At 43.2% G+C, this 27,766-nt stretch overlaps 1 protein-coding gene across 4 annotated transcripts in view; it reads left to right on the top strand.

Annotated features, from left to right (window-relative positions):
* FGF14 (fibroblast growth factor 14) overlaps positions 1-27,766 on the top strand; it is a 295,007-nt gene extending 267,241 nt beyond the window's left edge. For all 4 annotated transcript variants that reach the window (XM_083501378.1, XM_083501380.1, XM_083501379.1 and 1 more), the window contains 2 exons: positions 17,263-17,461; positions 23,265-27,766. In XM_083501378.1, the coding sequence (XP_083357504.1) occupies positions 17,263-17,461; positions 23,265-23,401 (336 nt within the window). In that variant the 3' untranslated portion in view covers positions 23,402-27,766. The remainder of the gene's footprint in view (positions 1-17,262; positions 17,462-23,264) is intronic.

Below are 27,766 nucleotides of genomic sequence, written 5' to 3'. Positions count from 1 at the left end.
CTGGTGCCAAGGGAACATTTAGGGGACTAGCCTAGTCCCCCTAGTCGTCTGACCACACACCACTGATGTATGCCACCTTGAGCTGCTTGGCGAAAAGGTGGAATATGAATGTAAAAGCTGTATCTTTGTGGCGTATATATGGAGAGAGAGAGAGAGAGAGAGAGAGAGAGAGAGAGAGAGAGAATGAATGGCTACTTCTGAAATATAGACAGATTCTGTTGTCACTAGTTTCTACTCTGTTCGTTGCTTAAGAACATATCTGGCATTTGCTACTTGGCAGCCAAGTAGCTGCTAGTAGAACATAACACTGGCATTGCAGAAAAGGAAGCACAATATATGCGATGCAGCTTTTCCCCCCTTTCTTAAATGGACAAAAGGAGTTGTCTCCTGGACTTGGCTCTTTTTATGCAAGACTGGAGGGTTCCCAGAAACCATCCCTGGAGAAGTTAACAGCCAGGGACTGGTGTTTCAGTATTAGTCTGACAGTTGACACCACCTTAAAAGATAACTCCCTGCAGCTGTAGCAGCCAGCCTGCCATAATGTAGGTCACTCTCGAAAGAAACTGTTCCTCAGGGCATCTGAGCAAAAAATGACAGGGAGGAGAGGGGGGACCTGGTTGCTGCAGATGTGCTTTGAGGAAATCTGACATTTGCAATTAACTGTGCTTGAATAAAACGGGCCCCATTCAGAAACATCCAACTGGTGTGTAATACTAATTTTGAAACAAGGTCTTAACAACTGAAAGAGGCTATTCATGCCTTTGAACTTCATTGTGCAGACTAAGTACTCACCCATCATAATACACATTTGTGAGTTTGAGCCCACACTCCCGAGACGGCTGAAACCATTTATTAGTCTTGTAGTTATGAATTCATCATTCCGTGGGAATCCATTAGCTTGAGGGTGGAAGGAGACTGAAGAACAGCATATTTTACTCCCATTTATTTATGTAAATAATGCTTCAATGTAAGCCAGTATAAAGTGATGCAAAATGGGGGTGGGGGGATATACAAGTTCCACATATATATACTCATTAGGTCTGAACTTGAAGTGACTGATTAGGAATGAGATCTTGGGTGGCTCAATGAAGACATGTATGTAAAGTAGGATGAAGAACTCATGTAACAAAATTGTGAGCTGTTAGATAGAAAACGTAATTCAAATCTCAATTCAGTCACAAATCTATTTGGCAGCCCTAGCTACGCCACCACCACATTTAATATACAAGGATGGTAATACAGGCCTACCTGTTGTAGGATTGCTGTGGTGATGTTATACAAAATGGTTTTAGTGCTGTAAATGTGCTCTATATATGCTAAGTTTTTTTTTATGGAAATAAGTATTCTCTTATCCACCACAGTAATCAAACACCACCATCACCACCGTCATTAACATATTCAATTTAGAAATCATTCTTTCAACTAGGGGAAGACCTTTTTAGAAACTGGATGTGGGCTTTGCCCACATGCTGGCTTCAAAATTTGAAAATGGTTAGGAAATAGAACACAACACTTAATTCTGTTTCTTACATTTGTGTTGAAATGGAGGAGCAATATGGTATGTGGGAGTTAGGAAACTTCTTATATGAACTGCATACAAATATTGATCATGGTGAAACTTCCCCAATGCCACAGCAATGTATATTTGAGTCATCTTTGACCTTTGAAGACATATCTCCCCCACCCCGTATGAAGACTATGTTCTTTTCAGTATATTAACTGTGGCATGTATTCAGATGAAGAGGCAAGCGGGTAACTGAGCTAATGAAGTCACGGAGTATTTTTACACACAGAGAGAGAGGGAGACAGACAGACAGACAGGCTGTTCATTTGAATCCTCTGACATACAATGCATATAATGCATTGACAATGACATATAATGCTGGTGGATGTGGCTTGGTAAACAGCCTTGTGGGACAAATGAAGAGACCTGGTAGGCTGGATCTATCTCTCCCTCAATTCCTGTAGGCCAAGTTTACCTGTACCACACTTGATAACCATATCTGGCATCAACTTTGCAGCCAACTGGGAGGTATGGTGTACTTAATTATTCCTGTGGGCTTCAGCTTCCCCACAGCTGATTCAAGCTATGAGTAGTCTCAGAAACCAGGATACCTGTTTGTTTGTTTTTATGTATTTTTATTATTTATTAAATTTGTATACTGTCCCTATATCTGTATATATTTGGCCATCTTAACCTACCTGAGCTCTTAGTCTAGCAGGAAAATGGCATTGCAATAGGCAGTCAGGTAGATGTCTCCCCACTGCATATTTTTCATAAGAATGTGGGTCTCCTGGTACAAGCACCATATGTGGACTGGGATGACTGTGCCTTAATTGGCACCATGCAATTAAACGTGTATTAAAAGAAGATGTTAGGACTTTTTTTTTTCCTTGACTCAAAATTATGTGTAGAATACTCCCCTGGTACCAATTATAAAAAAGGAAAGTCTAGAATTTAATTAGCATTTGATGATGCCACTCAGAATGTATTCAAATTATAAGCCCATCACATGAATAATCTTTTATCATCTGATTAGATGGAGCAATTCATGTGTCTAATGATACCTGCTAATCAATCAGGAAGGAGAGAAAAAAATACTTCAGAACCAAATCTGTATGCAAGCAATACGGCATCGGCTCTGTTCTGCTTTAGATTCACAAACATCCATGGTGATTTCTTTAGGGAGCTTTTCTTTGGTGTGTTTATGATGCTCCATACTCACAGAGGCACTGCACGAAGCCGACCTGTTTAAGCCTTTGCAATGGCGAAACACTCAGTTCCAGTGAGGTATTTTTTTTCCTGACAGCAAAGGATTTAAACATGGTGTGTAACCACTTCCACAGCCCATTCCTCCCAAGTACAGTGGTACCTCGGGTTACAGACGCTTCAGGTTACAGACGCTTCTGTAGTTGGTGCAAAAGGACCCATTGTTAGCAATGTGCATGAGAATGGGGTGTGCCTTCCTGTAGCCCTTTGTACTGGCAGAGGTGGTGATGCAAGGGGATGGAAGCCAGGTGTGCCTCCACCTCAGAATCTAGCACAAAAGATTCTTGCCCCTTGTCCGGGAACAGCTGGTCACCAACTCTGCGCTGAAGCTCTGAATCTCTGCCTTTGCTTCATGTCGCTTGTTGGAAATGCTGCAAACCTTCCTTGCTTTTGGAATCTGTCCAAACTTCTCACAGCTTCACCCCTTGCACATCATCCTTCATGGTGTTTCCTTCACGGTGGCCCTGTCATTTGAACCAGCAGTGATTGGCGAAAAGTTGGTCACCTGCGAAAGCAGACTAATCACTTGAGAAAGCCCGTCTGGAACTGCCCTCAGCCTGCTTTGCCCTTAATTTCTAATTTCTGTAATGGGACTACTGATAAGCCCCATTGCATTGTCTCTGAGTTAAAACCTACATAATGCTTTGCACTCTGGGCATACAGTGCAAGCCATGCGTCATTAACTTCTTTGTAGCTTAGGAGATCAAGTAACTTCATCAAAGAGAAATTGCTTGCATACATTTTGAAATGGGCGAAGAACACTTCAGTGTTAAATAGAAGTCATGTAGATCTTTCCTCAGTGGAATGAAGTGGGAATAGGGTCAACTATACTTATCTTTCTGAAGATGCATGACTATCGAGCAAATATTGCTGTGTAGAGTAAAGCATTGTCAATTGCACATACCTGTGGCTTTTCACCAAGCTATAAAAGTTGAAATCCGTTTGTAATGTTGTTCTCTGTTTCGTTCATTGAACTAGCTACTGTCTGCAATACGTATCATTAGTGGCTAGTAATGTGTTCCTGGCGAGTAGATGTTCTGTGAATGAAATGTTATACTCAAAGTCATCTTCAAAGAGGGAAAAAGTTTTGTAATTTTATTAAACAAAAATTGTAAAAAGCAGACAATGTCCACCCTGAGTGGGCATTCTAAGCTATATAGCAGGGGTGTCAAACTCAAATTCATCGGGGGCCGCATCAGCAGTTAGGTCACCCTCAAAGGGCCGGTTCGAGTTTGAGTGTCTTCAAAGCCCATGACACCTTTAACAGCTGAATTAAGTAATGCAGAGCTTCTGGCTCATGGAACACTACACCTTGATTTCATTTGAATACATATATGAATATAAAAATTGTTTCCTGTTTGGCTTGGTGTTTAAGTTACACAAGATGTGCAGGTTTTAATTTTTCTCATTCCCCAAATTTTAATCGAGCATTTGTTTGGATTTTTTCCCCTTTGCTACCTACCCTAAACCTTTGAGGAGGGTGGGAACTGATGGCCGGACCCTGTAATAGCATTGAGGAAAAAATTGCATGATGTGTAAATACCCTAAAAAATAAACCAATTCCTTATCAGCTTTTTCCCCATATATAAATTTTTGCAATGCGCACCCTGCGGAAGCCGCGCCTGACGTTATTTACAAAACATGCACTTGCGTATCAAATTTGCTTTTGAATCGCGAATCCCCAGAGGCAGAGGATGCTGTTCATTGGGCAGCGCGGAAACGCGCCTAAAGAAATAAATAAAGAAAAGCAAAGCAAAAGCACGCCGCCCCGAGTATTCACAGGGCGCGCTCCCGAAACACAGCGCGCTCTCGGTCTCCCTCCCTCCAACGCGCGCGAAGCCAGCTCTGCCCTTCTCTGCGTTCCACCTCGGGCAGGCGCACTGGGCTCCCGCCAGGACTTATTTCACCCCAGCGAGCCCGAAAAGAAGTTGAGAGCAGCAGCAGCGGCCTCCCATATCCAACCCTGCCCTCGCCGTGTCAAATAAGTCTCGGCTAGGTAGCTGGAGGAGGGGGATGCCTGCGCCTGCGCAGAAGGGACCCGAGGCGCCCTGTGCATGCCCCGTAGCCCAAGCTTCCCTCACAGAGATATATAGACCAGACTACACAGGCCACATGATGAGGTCTGGCAGGCCGGATTCGGCCCGCGGGCCTTGTGTTTGACACCCGTGCTATATAGCATAATGGGCCGGCTTGGTAGCATTTAAAATCTCTGCCTTTATAAATCAAGTGGTGTCATTGTTAATGTTTCCTTTTCCTTCAGTTCCCCAGTCCCTCTTGTTTGCCATATTATATTTAGCATATCAAAAGAATCGGTGTGGGTTTTCCTAAGACAAGCATTGGTTGGGGGTAACATTGCAACTGCTGCCAGCAGCATGATCCGATGTGCATTTTCAAAGGAGACATCAGGATGGAACTACACATTTGGCAGCAAACATAGGGCTTCCATGGGCGTTTGTGGAAATGAAGTGGCAGGAGGTGGGTGGGATGCGACAGGGGAGGCTTTGTAAATGGGAAGCAATGGTATTGTAGTGGGATTAAGAAAGCACTCTCCTCCTTATTGATTGCCCCTGCAAATCCCATCATCTACTTTTTAAGTGGTTTTCTTGTAAGATTTAACAAATTTTAAGCAGGAGCCTGACACGTTTCCTATTGCCTTTATGAGCTTCCAGCATTCTCCTTGTTGGTGCTGGAGCTTGCTAAATCAGTCCCAGTAAAGGCCGAGCTCGACCGGTCCTGTGTGCTCCTTACTCTCTCGGGTCTCTGGGAAGCATTATCATAGTCGGTAGCTTGCCTCTCCACCATCCTCCTTGCTCCTTGACTAAAGGATCCCTTCACAAATGTGGATTGAGGAACTCTCCAAATGAGTTGCAAGTTCCCAGGTGACCAGACCTTATTGACTGCCTGCCCAGCCATCAACAAGGTTTCCACTCTCTTACCTTAATAGCATATGTTTGGAAAACAAATCTATTGGCTATGTAAGACCAGACATGGAATAGCATGGTGCATGAAGAGAAGCCTGACTCCATCCCGATTGTGGAGGATGAAAGAGAAGCATTCTGGGTGAGGGACGCTTTGTAACAGGTCAAGTGACAACTCATATATGCAGCAGGAGATATTGCCTCTTTTCACCGGGGAGATATGTGGCCCCCAGTTTGGGCAGTACACAAGGCTCACAAGTTTGTCATGTGCCTGTCCTCTCTTCTAGCCTGCTGCAATGCCCAGAGTGGCTCTTGAACACATTGATTTCAGTGCAGTTCGCATCCCAATCAGTGTGGCCTGGATTGCAGCCTAAGCCAATCTGTAGGATATTAAGGTCAAGGGCAGCCCAACCCACACACAAGTAGTTAGAATTTAACTTGTTTTGTTCCATTGGCAGTAATGTGAATAACAGCTCCATCCTTAACCCAGTTAAGCTAAATTGCTAAGGTTTAAGCTGGTTTAGCCCTGTAGATTTGAATGAGATTAAATCAGCTTAAATTAAAATGCTTCAGCTTAACCAAATTGTGAATCCAGCTGCAAATCGGATTAGACCAAAGCACTCTTATTTAACTAATCTGTAGCCAGCTTATTAAGATCAGTGTTTTTAGTGTGTGTAAACCATATTTGTATCAAGAGATTTGCCTTGTACCTATATCCAGCAAAATGTGGATGCTGTATCAGTTTCCTTGGTACCTTTACTGAACACGCTGAACCTTATAGAAAAGGAAAATAAGACAATTTCCCAAGCTACATATGTTCCGTTTAATTCACTGCGAGTTCTGACTAATAAAGTCATAACCTTCCCTCCCTCAGTGCCATAACCAAAGTGGAAACCTGCCCAGCAGTGATCAATGCAAACTGATTTATTCATGGATACACTTTGGTTTCATTTTAATAAAACAAATTATAAACTGAAATTTATATTTTGTTAAATAATTTCATGAAAAGGTATCTTAATAAACTATGCACTGCTGTAAGTGCAATACTGATCGTTATTTTGAGATTCATTGTACTATGATTATAGCATCTTGCTTAAATAAGTGTCTAGAATTTAATAGGCTCATCAGGGTTTCCCAGACTTGCTAGTCAGGAATGGTGGGAGTTGTAGTTCAAAAACAGCTGGAGACCCAAGTTTGGGAAACACTGACCTAAATCCAGTGGATGCTCCAGTCTGTGGACTTAATTAGGCCAAGCACAGATCCCAATTTGACCCACAAAGCCATTCCTCACGAACCATGCCCACCTTCTCCATCATACGTCACATCAGGTGTAGGAGCAGGCAGAGACACTGCCGCAAAGGAATAAGATGCAGTGTGGAGTAGGGGTTAGACTGCTGACCATTAGGTCCAGTCGTGGCCGACTCTGGGGTTGCGGCGCTCATCTCGCTTTACTGGCCAAGGGAGCCGGCATACAGCTTCCAGGTCATGTGGCCAGCATGACTAAGCCACTTCTGGCGAACCAAAGCAGCGCACGGAAACGGCATTTACCTTCCCGACGGAGCGGTACCTATTTATCTACTTGCACTTTGAGGTGCTTTCGAACTGCTAGGTGGGCAGGAGCAGGGACCGAGCAATGGGAGCTCACCCCGTTGCAGGGATTTGAACCACCGACCTTCTGATCGGCAAGTCCAAGGCTCTGTGGTTTAACCCACAGCGCCACCCGCGTCCAGAGGAAAGATAGGATATAAATAAATAGGAGCGTAAAACGAGCTTCCCACTTATCCTTTGCAAGCGGGACTTCCTGCCAGTTTTGTATGATTTTGGGACCCACCCTATTCTTGTGACACTAATTAGTTTGAAACTGTTGAATAATGTACTCTGAAATTGTTGTAACTTTCCCTGGGACCTCATGGTGAAGGGCAGTTAAGAAACTGAATTATTACCATAGTGGTTGTTGTCATCATCATCATCACCATATCAGAACCACAAGAAATCCATATTATGATACTCTTTTGGACCAGTTATCTAATGGTTGAAGCAGCTTGTGTTCAGTGGAGGTCTATGCTGATGATTTATGTGAGAGAGGTAAGCAGACCGTGGGTGTTTTGAAAAAGCTGTGAGTCTGCAAAGTGCTAAGCAAGAGGCAGACAACGTGTGGGTAGAGGAGGCTTCCTTAACATTTGTGCTTCTTTGTAATTGTTGACAGGAGCAGAAGATGAAATCCCTGGTTCAGGATTTGTGGTGTTCAGTTTATTTCTGGATGAAAGGCGGCCTTCGGGAGGGGGAGGGAGGTATGGGGAAACAATTGCTAGCACCAAAGAGAGCACAAACCTATTGCGAGCTCCGTTTGAGCTAATAGTACCATGAGTCGTCGACACAGAATGGATGGGAAGCTCTCTAACTTTGCTCAGTGAGGAATGCTTTCCCCTTTTTTCCTTTGTAAATAAAACAAGGAATACGTTTGCCAGTAGTGGAGTGTACAGCGTAGAACTGAGTTCATGAACCAAAATTCAATGAGCTATTTTTCATGGGATGCTTGTGTCTACTTTCCATATTCCCTGTCTTTCTCCTCCCCTAGCCTGCAAGGTCCTTGGGAGCAGGAACAATTTGCAGGCTGGGGCTCTGGAGACAGATGGATCCTTCTATGGGAGATGCACACCAACCTCTTACTGTAATTGAGGGCTGCAGTGTATGTGCATCCAGGCACACACTGCATGCCTCAGGTAAGCTGAGAGGAGGGGAGAGCTCCATTGTCCTTACCATATTCTGAATTGTGACCGCACTAAGAAGGCCATGTTTGTGTTCACCAAATTGTTTTTTCCAACATTTGGCTTTATTTTTTAATTACTGTGATTTTAGATTTTAGGCTGCAATCCTGTACTCACTTACTTGGGAGTAAGCCCCCATAGAACTAATTGGGACCTACTTCTGAGTAAACACACATATAGAGAGGTAAAGGTACCCCTGTCCGTACGTGTCTGACTCTAGGGTTGCGTGCTCATCTCGCTTAAGAGGCCGGGAGCCGGTGCCGTCCGAAGACACTTCCGGGTTACGTGGCCAGCGTGACGAAGCTGCAGCTGGCGAGCCAGCACCAGCTCCGCACATGGAAATGCCGTTTCCTTCCCGCTATAAAGCGGTACCTATTTATCTACTTGCACTTAAGGGTGCTTTCGAACTGCTAGGTGGGCAGAAGCTGGGACCAAAAGACGGGAGCTCACCCCGCCGCGGGGATTCAAACCGCCGACCTTATGATCAGCAAGTCCTAGGCACTGAAGTTTTACCCACAGCGCCACCCAAGAGAGGGGAGGAATATATAGGATTGTACTGTCAATTGGGGACACGGGTGGCGCTGTGGGTTAAACCACAGAAGGTCGGTGGTTCGAATCCCTGCGATGGCGTGAGCTCCCATTGCTCAGTCCCTGTTCCTGCCAACCTAGCAGTTCGAAAGCATGAAGGCAAGTAGATAAATAGGTAATGCTCCAGTGGGAAGGTAAACGGCTTCTCCGTGCGCTGCTCTGGTTCACCAGAAGCAGTTTAGTCATGCTGGCCACATGACCCGGAAGCTGTACGCCAGCTCCCTCGGCCAATAAAGTGAGATGAGCGCCACAACCCCAGAGTCTGCCACGACTGGACCTAATGGTCAGGGGTCCCTTTACCTTTACCTTTACCTTTACTGTCAATTGTGATTCTTTTGTTACTTCTGAAGCCACATTGGCTATTAATTTATGAAGGTGGAACACAAAACGTTGGAGCAGAACAAAAATAAAATAATATTAAAAAGTCAATACAACCACTTCCGTTATAGAGGCATGCTGAGAAGGGTTTGTTCTGTAAAACAGAAACAGAAAATATAAATGCAGTGCATGGTTGGAGGAAGAGTATGTGTTGGTGTACGGCGTGCACATTCGTTGCACAACAACCCATTTACCTGGAAAAGAAAGAGCTGAAATTAACAAATGGTTAAGGCTGCAATCCTATGCACACGTACCCTGAAAAAAACCCATCTGAGCAAATTCCTACCCATCTGGCTGGGTTTCCCCAGCCACTCTTGGCGGCTTGCACCACATATAAAAACATAATAAAACATTAAAAACTTCCCGATACAAGGCTGCCTTCTGATGTCTTCTAAAACTTGTATAGTTCTTTATCTCCTAGACATCTGAAGGGAGGGCATTCCACAGGGAGGACACCACTACCAAGAAGGCCCTCTGCCTGGTTCCCTGTAGCTTCACTTCTCGCAGTGAGGGAAGCACCAGAAAACCCTATTTATATAGAATATTAGAGATAGCTTAGTCAGTAGAGCATGAGACACATTGGACAAAAGATTCCTGTACTGTAGGGGGATGCCCCTTGTGGTCCCTTCCAATTCTACAATTCTATGACCTCTTGTTCCCCATAGTAGTGTGGTACACACACACACACACACACACACACACACACACAAATTGGCAAGTTATGAGAAAATTGGTTGTTTTCTTTCTTTCTTTTGTAGTGATGCAGTGCCTGCTTGCTTGTGTATGTGGCAAGGAGGAGAAGGAGGGGGCAGAGTTTGGTGCAGCTCCACAACTGTACCATGTTACATGGACACTGGATTGAACCCCAAATCTTTTCCCCATGGAAAGAATGACAGAGTTGGGTAGAAATACAATTGGCCTTTTCTAGTATGTGACTAGGGAGAGCTCTTTCTGGATTTCTTTTTTAAAAAAACAGCACACTTCTGCACTCTAGTGCCAGAGGGATGGGTTAGTACATGGGCTCTAACTACATTTTTAGGCAGTAGCAAGCAGGAACCCATTAAAAGTTCATTAAATGACAGGACAACATTGGCGAGGGAGTTATTTCTCCCCTTTATACTTTAAAAGGCTATAATCAGCATTACTAGTGAACAAATAGAGTGGGAAGTGGGATAGATAGATAATTTATTACGGTCAAAGACCAGAGAGTGGGAAGTGTTCATCTCTGAAATGGAAATAGTAGAAGAGTCCATTTAAAAACACTGTCAAATTTGTATGGGTATGGGGTGGGGGAGGAGTTGGACTGTCACTTCTTATCATATGATGGCATGGTCACTAGCCACTAAGTTCCTGAGCTTTGGCCCCACACACAATGTGCAGTTTCAAGGGTTCTGGATGCACTACCTAGGAAAAGAATCACATTTTCCCACCACGAAAATGTGGTGTTCCTTATTGCTGAATAAATGGAATTTCTCTGCAGCAAGAATGCTAGTCTAAAATCAACTTTCTTGAAACTAGTTGAATGTAAATGGATGCATCCCTTAAAAGATTTGCAGTAAAAACTGATAACATAAACAAAACGTCACTTGGGAAACCCGATAATTTGAAAATTCAACCCAGTAATCATGTCATCTACAAGGGTTATGAGTTCCTCTGAACATGCTAGGACAAGATAACTCTCCACTGATCCAGTTATATTGGGGTTCAAGTCAAAGTGAGCTGTTCTAGTAGCAGTTCCAGAAGAGTTAAATGCAGCATATAGTACATGACAGATCATTCAATATTTTGTCAACCCATCACTTTCTTTTTTTCCAGCTGACTTTTGTAAAACTACAGAACTCTCTGGATTTTACACCTGTCATCTAACTAGCTTCAAAATTTCTCACTTTTATAATAAAAGTGCACGTCAGCTAAAATGTCATGGATTCCCTATGCCACTTCGCAAGGGAATCCCAAGGACAGTGAAAGCAGGAGGAGGATATATGATTGATGCACCTCAGAAGCTTGGTTAGGTTAAATGAGGGCTCGGGTGGTATCCAGGGCACATGGAGTTCAAGAACACAACGGCTGGTTCTAGTTTCCATCCCATTCCATTATTATTTGCAAGCCATGGACCGCACCTCCTGCTGTGCGCATTTACTTAAAGCAGAACAGCATGCTCAAGAGAAGATCTTTGTAGTTTATTGGGGCTCTGTAAGGGACGCGGATGGCGCTGTGGGTTAAACCACAGAGCCTAGGACTTGCCGATCAGAAGGTAGGCGGTTTGAATCCCCACGACAGTATGAGCTCCCGTTGCTCTGTCCCTGCTCCTGCCAACCTAGCAGTTCGAAAGCATGTCAAGGTGCAAGTAGATAAATAGGTACAGCTCCAGCGGGAAGGTAAACGGCGTTTCCGTGTGCTGCTCTGGTTTGCCAGAAGCGGCTTAGTCATGCTGGCTAAATGACCCAGAAGCTGTACGCCGGCTCCCTCAGCCAATAAAGTGAGATGAGCACCGCAACCCCAGAGTTGGCCACGACTGGACCTAATGGTCAGGGGTCCTTTTACCCTTTACCTTTAAGGTATAATCATTTGCTCTGAGTGAGACTCAGAAGGCCCTGGGAGGAGCAGGGCTGCTAGATCCTGCCAGAAAGGGAATGGCTGGTTGAGTTTATAGACTTAATCATGGGAAACTTCCACTCCTGGTGCATGTGGGTTTGAGGGTGGATGCTCAGATCCGATTCCCACCCTCCACTCATAGAATCTCTTTGTTCTGTCTTTTGCACAAAGAAGGGATGGGTGATAGCAGTACAAAAAGAAAACAAAATGAACAATTGTTCTGTAATTTCAGCAGCACCAAGAGCAAAGGGGGTCCCCCAACCCCAAGGTATTAGCGGATGAGAAACCTTGCATTAAAATTCTTACTTTTAATTATGTATGAATGTACACGCTAGGGTGGCTACTTAGCACGTTTTCAAAAAAGAGGAATGCATTGCCAAATGCAACACTGTGGTATTTAAATCAACAAAACTTAAAGGTTCTTAGCTTTAGTTGGATCTTACCCATATTGCTGTATATTGAATGAAGTATTGCAAATTAGTATCACAAGTGCCGGGACCTCCTGGTTGTCCCCCCCCCCCCCCCACTTATTCCAGTAGCATGGGAGAAATGACTAATTATAATAATAAGGTGGTTGCTTTTCAAGTGCCTTACCCATGGTTCATTAATTCTTTGAATTCACTTATTTTCATAATCATGCAAGCTTTGAACTTAAATGCTGGCTTTTGTTTTTGTGTGTAAATTGAAAAGTAAATCGATGTTATTTTCTCCCCTTCCACTTCACCTGATTGCATAGATAGATACACACAAACAACAAAGTGCTGTTAAAATGTTGCAGTGTGGAGTATTTACTGTTTCAGATAGGCAGCCATGCCCCCTTCAGGTTACTCCATTCCATTCCACCTCCCACCCATTTTTCCATGAGTCAACCAGCATTCCATGACCACTGAGCATGCTCAGTCCTCGTTAGGTCTTTGTTTTTTTAATTGGGGCCCCTTAGGGTTGTTATACTTCTGCAAGGCTTAGGGTTCTGTCAAGCCTGCTGATAATCTTCCTCTTGTGAATGTGTGCTGCTCCTTCAGCTATATAAGCATTGGCAACTATATGTGAGCATCAAAAATAAAGGAAATTATGTTTGCTATATATATATATATATACAGTATAGAGAATTTTTTTGCTTTTATATGAGCTAGGGACTGTGTACCATTTGGTTTAGTGGTCATACTACACAATATGGCAGCTGTCTTTATTTGCACAATACTGTACTTAAAAGTTTGGATCCAGGCATAGCTGTGGGTAGTATCATGTGGCATTATTTTCCTACCAAATGGAGAAAAGTTTAATCCTAAATGGCCCAAATCTACAAATGTATTTTTCCACAGAGGGCAAGTATTCAAAAGGTGGAAATGAATATAGTTTCTTACCACAGGGTTAAGGTTACCAACATACTGTAGTTAGCCTGATCCTTTGTTATTACCCAAAATAAGGATTCAGAGAAATATCTTCCAAACTCTAATGGTAAACTTTGTCATTTTAAAATAAAATTGGCAACTCCTAGATGCTTGGCCATTTTCCAAGTTTAACTGCTTTTTTAAGAACTCTGGTGGATACAGGAGATTGTACTTACAGTCTGAATTAGTGAAAGTTTATTCACTCTTTTTCAATATCTACAGTTTTGAAGAATTTTAACTTACGTTTTTGGTTATATTGAGCTCTTTCATATATATTTTGCTAGTCAAAGAAGAGCCAATTCTTAATAAAAGTTACCAAGCAAGTGGATTTGATTTTAAAAGTCTAAAATTACATATAATATCTATTGAGCATAATAGGAGGATTTTAGCTTTAGATTTTGCTGCTTTTACGAATGGGTTTACAGAAGCTTCTGTTTTTGCACTAGAAATAATTATTGCTACCTTGGTTGCTGAGCAGCCAAATATAACTGAATGGCAATGAATCATGATTGCGAGTGGTCCCTTTTAGCAACAGAAATTGTTTACCCAAGGTTTCTTTAACATTTCAAAAGTCCTTTGTTAGCCATGCTTTATATATTATAGGGATGAGAAACGTGAGCCCATTTTCTGTATACCACATCCACCCAACCATCAGCTGACAGCACTGCTGGTGGGTGGGAGGACGGGGTTTAATACCACATTGTTTCCAGCAGGGAATGGGATCGTGCAGTCAAGGCAGCAAGATATAAGTGGTGCCTAAAGCCCTTAGCAAAAGTGCTGTTGGATGAGACTCATGCTTCTCCTTTAAGCCAGCGAAATCTACCCCATTGCTTCTGGCTGCCCACCCACTTAAACCAGAAATGCAGGCTGTTTCAAACAGTGCTTTTGCAAAGCACTTTAATGCAGCACTGAGCAGGATCAGATCAAAAACTTTATTGCGGTCCAAACACTCAAAAAAACAATTTCAAAACTAGATACAGTTGAAAACAACCAGACAGACAGATGGAAGAAACCAAGGCAGTCGTTTTGTTTTATCTAGGTTATAACGACCTTTGTTTCTTATAACCTCCGAAAGATACTTTGCAGCAGCCAGTGTAATATCATTTGACCTGGCTTCCAAAAGATATTTAATATGGGAGGCTTCAGATTTTCCCAGCAAATTTGCCAGTAAGGGTTTGATCAGTTGGTCCCTTGCTTGCTCATATTGTCCACAATGCAGTAGAATATGCTTCATACAATCGACGTCCTGGGAACATAAACAAAGCCTATTCTGATAGGGGATGCCTCTCAGTCTGCCATTTAGAACTTCCGAGGGAAATACATTTAGTCTGGCTTTGGTGAACAAACGCCGATAGGTAGGTACAGACAAATTCTTAAGGTATGAGGATATCTGAAAGTCATGCCCATATTGGATTCCAGCTGTGACCGGGCTATAAATTACATAAGATTGGGATTGCAGGTCGCTGTGTGAGTTGTCCCAAAGCCTTTGCCTCAGGGATTTAAGGGCAATGTCGTAACCCAGACAATATAAGAGGGATGATGGCAGTCCAATCGAGGTGGCTTTTCTGGCCATAGTTTTCAGCCATGGGCTGACAAACTACTCGTTGGTTAAATGTACTAATAATCCCTTCCCCAGGCCGAAAACTGAGATCTTGAGCCAGTATCTCAAAGCAGCCCACCATGCTTTGGTGGAGAGTGGGCATTCACCTGTTTCCAGAAATAAAATTGAATTTGGGACAGTTTGGGACCTATAATAGGGACCGAAGAAACTTTGCCTGGAACCCATGTAACTTAGTAAATGAACCGTTGTACCAGACTTTTGAAGCATAGAGAAGTTGGGAAACAGATTTTGCATTAAAAACCCTTATGGCTGATGGAACATAATGGCCTCTCCTTGTAAAAAAGAATCGGAGTATAGCAAGTTTGAGCAGGATCTTCCCTGCAACTGCTGATGCAAAGGGAGGGTGATCCTTCAGAACAGTGTCATGACGCCTGCTTTGACATCCAGACTTCAAATGATGTCATTTGTGATGTCAGTTGATTGACAAGTGGGTGGCTTGCCCACCTATCAGATTTGGCCTGTGGAGCTGTTAAGTAGCCTACTGGGGAAGGGAAGGACCATAAAGGTAAAGGGACCCCTGACCATTAGGTCCAGTCGTGGCCGACTCTGGTGTTGTGGCGCTCATCTCGCTTTATTGGCCAAGGGAGCCGGTGTACAGCTTCGGGGTCATGTGGCCAGCATGACTAAGCCGCTTCTGGCGAACCAGAGCAGCGCACGGAAATGCCGTTTACTTTCCCACTGGAGTGGTACCTATTTACTTGCACTTTGATGTGCTTTCGAACTGCTAGGTTGGCAGGAGCAGGGACCGAGCAATGGGAGCTCACCCCATCACGGGGATTCGAACCGCCGACCTTCTGATCGGCAAGTCCTAGGCTCTGTGGTTTAACCCACAGCGCCACCCGCAGGCCATAGCTCAGTGGTAAAGGATCTGCTTTGCATGCAGAATGTCCCAGGTTCAATCCCCAGCATCTCCCTGTAGAGCTGGGACTGCTCCCTGCTGAAACCCTGGAAAGCTGTCATTGTAGGCAGTATTGAGCTAGATGGACTGTGAGGGAACTGCCATCGGCTCAGAAGCGAGAGATAGAGGGGGAGTTGTGTTACAAGGAGCCTCCGAAAATCTTGCGAAGCAGTTCCTCTTCCGGCGAGGAGGAAAGCCCAACCTCCAGTGGAGAAGAGGTACAAGTAGCAGAGGATGCTAGAGAGAGCCTTAACACCGCTCCTGAGCAAGCCGGAGAGGAGGGAAGCACACCCGTGCCATCCCCGGTCATGCGCAGTACAGTCATACCTCGGGTTAAATATGCTTCCAGTTGAGTGCGTTTGAGTTGCGCTCCACGGCAACCCGGAAGTAACGGGGCGTGTTACTTCCGGGTTTCGCCGCTTGTGCATGCACAGGTGCTCAAAATGATGTCACACGCATGCGCAGAAGCAGCCAAAAGCGACACATGCATGCACAGATGTACCGTCACTAGATACGTTTACCTCTAGATGTGAACGGGGCTCCGGAACGGTACCACTAGAGGTACCACTGTAGTTTGAGGCGCAGGGAGGGGTGGAAAAGGCTTCGGGTGACAAAACTTTTATGTTGGGGGAGGTACAAAAACAGAACACTCCCGGATTCTGCTAGCGATTGAGCCAGACATGACCTTATGAGGCTCTTCACTGTAAATAGTTTGCACCCAAATAAAGCCTGTAAAAGACAGGTTGGAGTCCTGCCTGGTTACTCTCGAGCAACCACAACAGCATCTGACATGGACAAATGATCTGACTTGGTATAAAGTAGTTTCCTATATTCCAAGGCATCACTATACACTCTTTCCACACAGGCCTTTTCACCTCTTACTTTCAGTTGACTTTTAAAAAAAATCAGTTACATAGGAGGTATTTTCTTTGGATGTCTCCAAGAAGGAGAAATAGACACAACATAAAAAAAAGTGGTGCCTTTACTGCTCCCATGTTTTCTTTTTGTTGATGTGGTTCAAATATTTGTCTTCCGTGCATTCAACCAAAGAGCCTGAATGGCATGCATTGTTTCATCAAAAGAGTCTTAGCTTTTTGTGCTAGGCATTTTAAAACTGTGCTTCCTCATCCTACAGATGTGTTAAATAAGCATGAATTGAATTGCCGAAGGTTCCCCAATAACAAAACTTGGAACTGAACTTTGATCTTTTTTAAAAAGCCCCAGGTGCCACATGGGTTTTTGTATTTAAATGTAGTAAACCCAAAACAGAATGGGGGGGGGGGTGGAGAACACTTGCTGCGATTGTCCTCTTAACGTCTTTTCTTTCCCCTGCAGGAACTTTTTACACCAGAATGCAAGTTCAAGGAGTCTGTTTTCGAAAATTATTATGTAATCTACTCATCCATGCTCTACAGACAGCAAGAGTCAGGAAGGGCCTGGTTCTTGGGGCTCAATAAAGAAGGCCAAGTCATGAAAGGAAATAGAGTGAAGAAAACAAAACCAGCAGCGCATTTTCTACCGAAGCCATTGGAAGGTAAGCTTTGCATTGGCATTAGTAGCATATCTTCACTTTTTCTGCAGCACACAGAATGGGTGACTTCAGGGGTACATTTCTATCATTCCCAAGGGTTTCTAAAGATTGCTGGATGACACCTCCCTAGCTCCAAGGAGTATTTTGTATATTGCTTCATTCTGTTTGAAAAGGGCACACATGAAAGGCTTTTTGTGCGTGTGGTGATACTTGATCAGGGCTTGAGTGTGGAAAGCCACTTTCGAAAGCACTTTTCCAGCATCTCAAAATGGACTGCGGATGTAGCATGGCTGCTAAAAGACGGGGCTGTGAAGAATGAAATTTTGTCTTTGTCGTAGGCTCAATAGGTGGCCTTTGAGACAGCCATTCCTCTCCCACCAGCCTCAGTTCCCACCTGCAATATGGGGGGTGATAAAAATATCACAAGGCTGTTGAAAGGATTGTTGAGACAATATATGTACAGCACTTTGCTTGAAAGTGCATTGTGAAATATAATTCAGAATAAAAATTCAGGGTTCGTGCTTTGTGATAAGTTTTTGTTTAACCAACTAGGGAGATCTGAATCTCAGCATATGCTTTTCTTTCTGATGATTTTTTTAAAAATGAAAATTGCAATGGAAAGTGCTTATAAAAGCTAAGTCAAATGTCCAGCTCAGCCCATTTATATATCCAAGACTGAACAGATATGATGGAAGATGTCCCAACAAATTTTCCTACCCTCTCACCAAGCTTTTAAAGATGAGGCACGGTACATAGGCTGATGAGACTCGCTCTCCTTGTGGGAATATTGAGATTGCAAGTGCACACTTGTCGGGACAAGTGGGTCTGCTCCCATCTGCAAAGGAAGTCCTGGTTTTAGGTGGCAAGGCTGCACCCTCCTGTTTGGTCTCCCTCTCAGTCACTGCTGCCATTTGTTCAGTTTCTTCACCTCGGCTGATCATGCTTTCCCCAGCCTCCATGAAAGTTCCCCATTCTGTATGAACGGTGGAGGGGAATTCTGGCATCCCTGGTCCCTCTTCCAAAGTGACTGACAGGTTGGAAAGGGGAGAACCCCTTTCCTCCATCCCAGGTTCCCACAATTCAGTGCCCCAACTCAAACACACACACCTGAGTTTCTTCTTCCTCCATCACATCTTGCCAACCTAAGTCCTATCGCCACCGTACTTCAGGTTTTCATTGTCCCTTTTTGCAACTCATTTAAATCCCTTTTATGTTGATCTTAATCCACACAACATAGTTAAACCATGTTGAAATCTATTCAGCTATCACAACCTCCTTCAAAGAACCTTGAAAGTTTTGTGTGGGCAAATGTTATCTGATAGAGATTCCAGTCCACAGAACTACAGTTTAGAGGTCATTTCTTAGGAGTGGTGACTTTCAATGAGTTTTCAAATGTGCTCATCTATTTCACTATACCTATCCCATCTCATTATTGCCATTGTTCCTCAGATTTGCGTGTTCAGACCCAGAGACCTCCCCCCTAAATAAAAACACATTTGACTCAAATTTTAGTTTGGTTTTTGGCAGAATTTAGGCCACAACTTTATTGATTACAGAAAGTGAGTGGTTGCATAGGCTCTGTTTCGACTAGCTCCCTACACCCTTGCAGGTAGCGCTGATCCAGAGTCTATCATAGGTCAGCCAAGGGTGAACACCTGGATAAGCGGAAAGCCAGGAACAGGCTATCTCCGCTACCCAAATGCCCCCCTGGACTCAGGCACAGGTACAACCCCCTCTCAGGGGTTGACCAATCCACCGAGTCCCTGGATTCCTTTAACGGAATACCCTTCACATAGGGATGGTGAGAGCGTATCACCTGAACCAGTGCCTATCCGCAACCTTACAAGTTGTGACAATTTGCTATGCGGCAGGCAAAACCCAAATGGCAACAGCCAATCAGCCAAGTGGGGAAAATTCCTGCCATGCCCCTGCCCCAATGACAGACAACACACAACGGCATAGCAAGGTCAATCGCAAAATGCCCTAAATATAGGGAGAGGTGGGCAGGTGTTCCGATGCACGAGCCAAAAGAGGAAGCTCTGGGTCACGTGCATAGGTATTTATAGGTCTCTCGATCCATTGAGACAGCACCCCACTGGCCAGATTAAACCCAGCAATGAGGGACCTACCAGCCGGGTGTTGTGGCTGTCCAATATACCCACCCACAACAAGGTTTTCAGGTCTCACCGCAACACGTGCCTGCTTTTAGGGAGGACACGCTTTCCAGAAGATGCTTAAAAATGTGCATTGACAGTTAATGAAATTAAACAAAATGCTGCACATTTTATGTTATGGCTTGACCATTGGTTTAAGATAATTGATTACGCTCCTTAAATTTTTCTGAGTTATAATTTAGTATTTATTTTTGATAACTCTATATCGCTCCTAATACAGTTTGCAATACAGTGGTACCTCGGGTTAAGAACTTAATTCCTTCTGGAGGTCCGCTCTTAACCTGAAACTATTCTTAAACTGAGGTACCACTTTAGCTAATGGGGCCTACCGCTGCCGGTGCGCTGGCGCCACACGATTTCTGTTCTCATCCTGAAGCAAAGTTCTTAACCCGAGGTACTACTTCCAGGTTAGTGGAGTCTGTAACCTGAAGTGTCTGTAACCTGAAGCATCTGTAACCCAAGGTACCACTGTAGTCAAAAATAACTAAATAGCAGCATGAAAACAACCACAATCAAATATCATCCTGAACTGGTTCTTGTGCCTTTGGGAAAGATGTATGCAAAAGGAGGTGGCAACACCGGCAGGCTTGTCTGCACTACATGCAGCTGATCTTTTCACTTCTCCTTCGCTTTGAAAGCAAGGAGAGGGCCACAAATATGGCATTGCCACCAGTGAGTGCTGTTGCAAATGGCTCACTCTTTTCTTAGTGGGTAGACATTTGGGCTCTGCATAGAAATGTCACAGATCTACTGCTACCCCTTTCATTTAATGACCTTCTCGCTCCGATTGTTTAGATTTTATTTTTCCCTGTAGGTCTAGTCCAGAATAGGTTATGCCACAATAAAACCAATTTTTGCTCCAACAGAACAATGTGGCAACTATTCTGGATTTTATTTTCACAAATAGAGAGCGAGTGATGATTTGGAAAATATGAAAATAAAAGTTATACTTTCAAAATGACAGGTTGTATGGATGTAATTCCTAAGAGTATAAGGCATTAGGAATGCATGATCTGTATTGTATGCACATTCTTCTGCATAAATCTTAGTGGAGATGAACCATATCATACACAAGAAATGGGAATCTGCGCATTATTTTTGTTATTCATTAAATGCCTATTCTTTCCGCAAACCCTAGCTCTTATCATATCCTCTCTCAAGTGCAAGAGCTCAAGTTACTTGCAGGACAGAATGCTGAATGGAAAGAGAGCGGCATGCACTGATCTGTGCCTTTCAAAGCCATTTACCGTATTTTTCGCCCTATAGGACGCACTTTTCCCCTCCAAAAATGAAGGGGAAATGTGTGTGCGTCCTATGGGGCGAATGCAAGCTTTCACTGAAGCCTGGAGAGTGAGAGGGGTCGGTGCGCATCAACCCCTCTTGCTCTCCAGGCTTCCGGAAGCTATCTGCAAGCCTTGGGAGATCCGTAGGAGTTCCCGTCGGGCTCCTAAGGCTTGTGGATGGCAGTTTCCAAACCTGACCTGGTTTGGAGGCTGGCGGTGGGGAAAGCAGTGCTTCTCCCCACCGCCAGCCCCACAAGCTTGGGGGACAGCGGGGAGGGAGAGCACACCTTCCTGCTGTTCCCCGACATGTTTTGGAGGCTGGTGGTGGGAGCTGCCTGCATCCCGGAGCCTGAGGCGCGCTGAGCTACGCGCCCCAGGCTTTGGGAAGATATCCGAAAGCCTGGGGAGACCGGAGCGACTTCCCGCCGGGCTCCCTTAGCTTGCGGATAGCAGCCTGTTCTGGGAGCTGGGGTCGGGGAAAGCTCAGGCTTCCCCCACCCCAGCCCTGTGCCTGGGGGGGGGAATTCTTTATCCCCCCAAAAAATAACTAGGTGCACCCTATGGGCCGGTGCGCCCTATGGGGCGAAAAATACGGTATTTGTATCGAGAGGGGAGGGGAGAAAAGGAGTATTGGGTATGATTGATCCTTCCTCATATGTCACAGCACAGGTAAACAGAACTAAGGAGTGTGGTGGTTTCCCACCTCCCTGCTTAGTATGCATACATAACTTCTCCATCCTACTTTGGCATTGGCAGAGCCAGTGCTTGACTTAACACTAACAGCCAGTATGCCTACACCTCTATAGGAAATGCAATGGGCAGCAATTTCCGTAGGATTGGGAAGTCTGATATTGTTATAGTCTGTGTTTTCAAAGTAGCACCATCAGTGGGCAGATCTTTCAACTGGGACCCTTAACCAATTATGGTTGGAGGTGCTGGCCTTGCCAATTTAGAACCAGTTATTAGGAAGCTAGCTTTAAAGCTGGCCCTCCCAGTGTGTTTGTTAATTGCTAAAGGTGAATGGGCCAAGAAAACTATCAGGGTGGTGATGGTCGCCCTTACACGTGGATATTTAATTAGTCTGCTAGCTGATAGAACGTGCATTAGCCTTGTGGAATCACTATAGGGGTGTGACAGCTTCCTGGGACAACTTGGATGGTTCAGATCTGGGAATAGCATGCCTGGTCTCCAGGCAATTTGGAGTGTTGTAGAAAGCTAATATATATCAAAACCCAAAAGGGATTTCTCCATCACAGGAGTCTAATCAAAATGTCATCATATTATAAGTAGTGTAGTTGTCCCTCATTCAGACTGCACCTTGAAACAATTGCCATTCTCTGTTTAAAATGGTCTTAACCCCATCTACATAAATACTTGCTTTACATATCTTAATGTTGTAAATTTTAAACTCATCCAGCTTCCAGTTCCCCATACTTTTATATGTTCAGATGGAACATAAGACAACAACAACCATGTTTGTACACTGCTCATCTGACTGGGTTACCTCAGCCACTCTGGGCAGTTTCCAACATATATAAAAGCATAATAAACATTACACATTGAAAATCTTCCCTAAACAGGGCTGCCTTCAGATGTCTTCTAAACGTTGTATAGTTACACATCTCCTTGACATCTGATGGGAGGGCATTCACAGGGTGGGCACGACTACAGAAAAGACTCTCTGGCTGGTTCTCTTTAGCTTCACTTCTTGCAGTGAGGGAACTGCCAGAAGGCTCTCGGTGCTGGATCTGTGTCGAGGCTGAACGATGGGGGTGGAGATGCTCCTTCAGGTATACAGGGTCAGGGTTGTTTAGGGCTTGGAATTGCACTCGGAAATGTACTGGAAGCCAGTGTAGGTCTTTCAGAACCAGTGTTATACAAGTGTGTGTGTTTAAACTCCTTTATTTTATTTTTTTATAAAGCAGCAACTCAGTTAAATGGAGTTTAAGTACAGTGGTGCCTCACAAGATGAAAAACTCACTAGATGAAAGGGTTTTGCAGTTTTTGAGCTGCTTCGCAAAACAAATTTCCCTATGGACTTGCTTCGCAAGACGAAAACGTCTTGCATTTTTTGCAAGTTTGTTTCCTTTTTCTTAACACCGTTAATACAGTTGCGACTTGACTTCGAGGAGCAACTCATAGAACACGGTGTGGTAGCCTTTTTTGAGGTTTTTGGCGATTTTTGAAGCTTTTCCAAAACTTTCCCGACACCGTGCTTCGCAAGACGAAAAATTCGCTAGACGAAAAAACTCGCGGAACGAATTAATTTCGTCTTGTGAGGTACCACTGTATTGGGATCTCTCACATTTTACTTACGCATCTTGTCTCTTTCTCTTCTCCCATTTGTAGTTGCCATGTATCGAGAACCATCTTTGCATGATGTTGGAGAAACAGTGCCAAAGGCTGGGGTGACTCCAAGTAAAAGCACAAGTGCATCGGCAATAATGAATGGAGGCAAACCAGTTAACAAGAGTAAGACAACATAGCCAGATCCTCATGGGTATTGTGACTTATTGAGCTCTCTTAAGTACGGCTGAGCATTTTATCCTTGCAAGACTGCCTCACTCTGGTGTCTGCGGATCAGCTGGAGGCAAGCAAATGCTTGCTCTTCACTCGTCCCAAACTAGGTTATTGCAAGCGGATAAATCTCAACCCGTAACTCCTCCTACAGCAAAGAAGACACCTGGTTAACCAGCTGAACTCAGACCATGGAATGCCCTACCAGATATGGAATGCCTTTTTAATATCTTTTCTGTGACTGTGACACCTCATGTGAATGACATACTTCACAAGTACACTTGATATCCTGCCTGCTGACAGTTACCCATAACCCCCCTTTTGAGTCCAGGAAACCCATGTGTTTTAAGTTCAATTTTGTAGCACACAAAATAAGTAATTTCTAGATAGATGCTGTAAACCTGTGCTATTATGAATTTTCTCTTCTTCCCCCTTTTTTACAAGGCTGCTCGCTCTGCTGTTTGTGTGACTCCTTTGCAGGGATTGTGTTTCTCTCAGAGTTAAACGTTGCTGGTGGCTTAGTTCTGAAAAGCAATCAGGGAATCAGGGGAGCCTTCGAAACCCTATTCGGAATTATACCCGTCAAGGAATAGGATCATTGTCTCAGAGGTACAAATGGGGATTCGGCGTGAATACTCTCTAGTGTGTTCTTGAGGTTGGCATTACTGAGAAGGGAAAAGCATCAAACATGGCCGGTCAACAATCTCTCGAGGCCAGTGTTTGACATCCCCTGCCAGTTTCTTTTTGTGTGTGTGTTTTATACATATCACAGGCTTACTGGTAATGGTAACATTTGCCTTGCCCAGCGAGCAAGACCCACACATTTTTGGGAAAGTGGGTCCAAAGAACTCTGTAGGCCTTGTAGGCCTGAACTAAGGCTCATTTTTCATCTACTAGTCCTCATTATTTGAAAGTTAAAGGAAAAAAATTAAGATGAATGAAAATTGCGCTACCTAAGTCCATTTCGAAACAATAGAATCCTTCCTGTTTTTAATGAATGGAACGTAATCCCATCCTTATTTTTTTTTGGCTGTAGTCCACTCTCTTACTCAGCAAAGCATGGGCAAGGAAGTTACTGTGTTCTTTTTTGCAGCACCAATGCAAGGGGTAGAATATACTTTAATACTTTCAGTGTTTTAAAAAAAGAGGGAAGTTTTTCAATGGGACATATTTAAAGAGTTCCTTTGTGTTTCTTTCTAAAAAAGCTCAGCATGCAGAGTTTAATGCTCTCTATATAATTTCACCAGTACCACGTTTCCAGTCCAGCTTTTTAAGATAATATATGCCCACCAAATTGCTAGGTTTACGGTGCCTTGCCTTGATCTCAGTATTCTTTCCATTGTACTACATGAACCTAGGAAAATTCTAACACAATTACAAAGCTAAGAACTTTTACCATTTGATTGCTTAATAAAACAAATATTGTTGATATTTCCTGGATATCAGTTTAAGAGTGGGTTGAAGCCAATTGAGAAGTGAAATGACAAATGGCCAGAAGTCTTAGGAGACATGAGAAAAATGCTGTTAAGTAAATTGGTAAAGAATTCGAAAGTGCTGATTAGAAAACTTGATAAAAGCAGAAGGCATGCTATGGACCAAAATGTACCTCAGTTCTGGAAAACCATGTATTAGACTATTCGGTGTTCATTTTCATGTTTCCCCCCCTCATTTCGTTTTTTGAGACTGTGTTTTCAGAATGGCTTTTAAAAATTGTTTCACATTTACATAAATTATGATCTGTTGAAATGTTCAGCCTGCTTAGGTAGTCAACTAGATTGACCATTGGTTAACTCTTGACGCTTACAAGATTTTCATAACAGCTTCTATTTTAATAAGCAAACACTTGATATACATCCAAGTAGGTTATGTGATGTTGCTTAAGTAGAAATATACAATGTAAGCATTCAGACCAATTATTATTATTTTTGTTTTATTTCCATTTAAGACAAGAGACTGTTTAAGGTTGGTTCTTTTTAACCAGAAGAGTGAAGCACATAAAATGATGCTCAATTTTCCAAGCACTTAAAAAGACAAAAGAAGAAGAAACTAAAGAGGTGTTTAAAAGCTATGGAAACGGTATGTGCACAAAAATAAACCCTGAGCATCCTTTTACCCTGTGGCTTTCTCAAAACACTCTCTTGTGTTCTCTACCACATAGGGACAAAAAGGACCAACTTCCCCTCCATTAATTGGATGTTCAGGGTGATCAGCAGGTGGTGTGGCCTTCTCATGCAGGTACACTTATGCGCAAGGGCTGTGTAGTAAATACTGAAACTGAAGGTCTCTAAACTATCCATACTTTGCTCTCAAATGTGAAATGTTTTGTGTTATTCTCTAAAGACTCAGTTCCAGCAACCTGCTGACTTTCATTCTAAATAGACAATTAAGTTTCTATACTGTGCAACTGGAATTAAAACAAAACAAAGTTATAAAACAGGAAAGCAAAATAAAAAAAGATGTAAAATGCATTGTTTTTGCAAAATTTTGGAATCAGTTTTGTATTGGTGGATGAAGAATGGGAGAGGCAGGTGTTGGGTATACAGTTGACTTTAGCACTGGGAAGTATGAAGATAGTATCCTATCTGGTCAGCTCATGCAACTGATTTTATAAGGCCAGCATAGAAAAAAAATTCCGCCCCTACTGCATCTTAATCCAGACTGCACTCATGACAGTATGGTCTGTTGGGTCTACCCTGCACTGGCAATTCTTCATCTTTTCATCTATGGAGAAGCTCATGAGACATAATCAAAGTTCTGCAAAGTGGGATCAATATCCTTTGAAACACAACAATTTAATTTCCAACATGCAAACTCATGTTGCCAAGCCAACCGGTTGAGAGTGGCTAATATTAAGGCTGAGTTTATTTTTGTAATGTAAATGGTTGGCGCTGTACTGTAAGTAGAACACACAATGTCACCTTTGGCATTCTCTTCTGTGTCTGGAAGGGTCTTAAACCAGTGGAGAACCTGTTTCAGCACAAAGGAGAGGATTCATTGTTTCTTGTGCTTCAGTTACTCCTTTAGGTTTGTCTCTTGTCTCATCTGCTGCATGGGAAGAGAATGGTAACGATGAACTGCATGTCGTAGGCTATATGTATCAGACCTGTTGGTATGTACTGCTAAACTGACATACATATAAGCAATGAGTTTGTCTGCATTGTACAGTTTGTGTTTATTACCATTTTGTTGTATACACAGATGCAACATATTGAATAAAATATTTGTATGAAGGCATATTAAAAACAACAACCCAACATTTGATATTTTACCCCCCAAAAAAGTTGTGCAAAGTAACATTGCATTGGCAGCAGTATAAACAAAACATCATGTATATAGTTTGGCGAAACTCAATTCTCTCTCCTTTGACCATGCCAAAGAAAATTTTAGCTCCTTAATCTATTACCTCTCTTGCTGTTTTCCAGGACAACATGTTGCCATTTTGTTCCCTCTCAAATTAATTTCTGTCAAGCAACACTTGCTTTTCAACTGTCTGTTACTTGCTAAAGAACTGTACCAGTAAACGTGATGGAATCAATTTGTATTTACAGGTCAAATGTGTATACTGCCATGTAAACACCATGTTTGTGTTCCCACATTCTCTCAGTTTGCATGTTTTGTTGTGTTGGCTTTAGCTTCAATCCCCGCAAAGGAGGCAGCATTATCAGCAATGAACAAATATGGTAATGACAGACCCCAGCCATGTCATGCAGTTCTAATTGCAGAGGGAAATCAGACATTCCTCTGATCCCGAGACTTGCTTGCCCTGGTGGATTTCTTGGGCATATTGGGTTTTGCCATTCATGCCAGCAGCTTCTTACGCTGAGATACATGAGAAAGGCAACCTAGATGAAGGAGCTCTAAGCATGTATTAGAACTTGCCTACCCCAAACTTATCATTGGATCTGGATATCCGGGTGATGGACTGCAGCAGGATAAGATTGCACCTTTCATCCTTTTAGCAGTTTAAAAAAACCAAACACTTTTACTTTATTCTGCAAAATCTCATCTAAGTCCATGAAAAAACCCATTCCCTGCTAAAATACTGAATTAAGTACCACCTTTTGTTCTGTCTAGGAAGCATCCACAACACACAGGAGTTCTCACTAGCCCACCAATACTCATACACTCTTATAGGGATCTAATAGGGAGGTAATATATAAAAGTTTGCAACACACTTTAGGATTTTCTGTCCTTGAAGTTACTTTAAAACTGACATAAAGTATTTGTATGAAATTATTTTTCCCTGCATCAATTTGATTTAACTTCTTTAGAATTATATTGCCCTATAGCAAACTATCAAGGCATTAAAAAAATAAATGACTACTTGCTATAAA

This window comes from Podarcis liolepis (genome assembly GCF_965112155.1).
Source record: "Podarcis liolepis genome assembly, chromosome: 4".
Lineage (NCBI taxonomy): Eukaryota > Metazoa > Chordata > Lepidosauria > Squamata > Lacertidae > Podarcis > Podarcis liolepis.
Note: the sequence above shows the minus strand (reverse complement) of the source record. Positions and strands in the feature narration are given on the sequence as shown.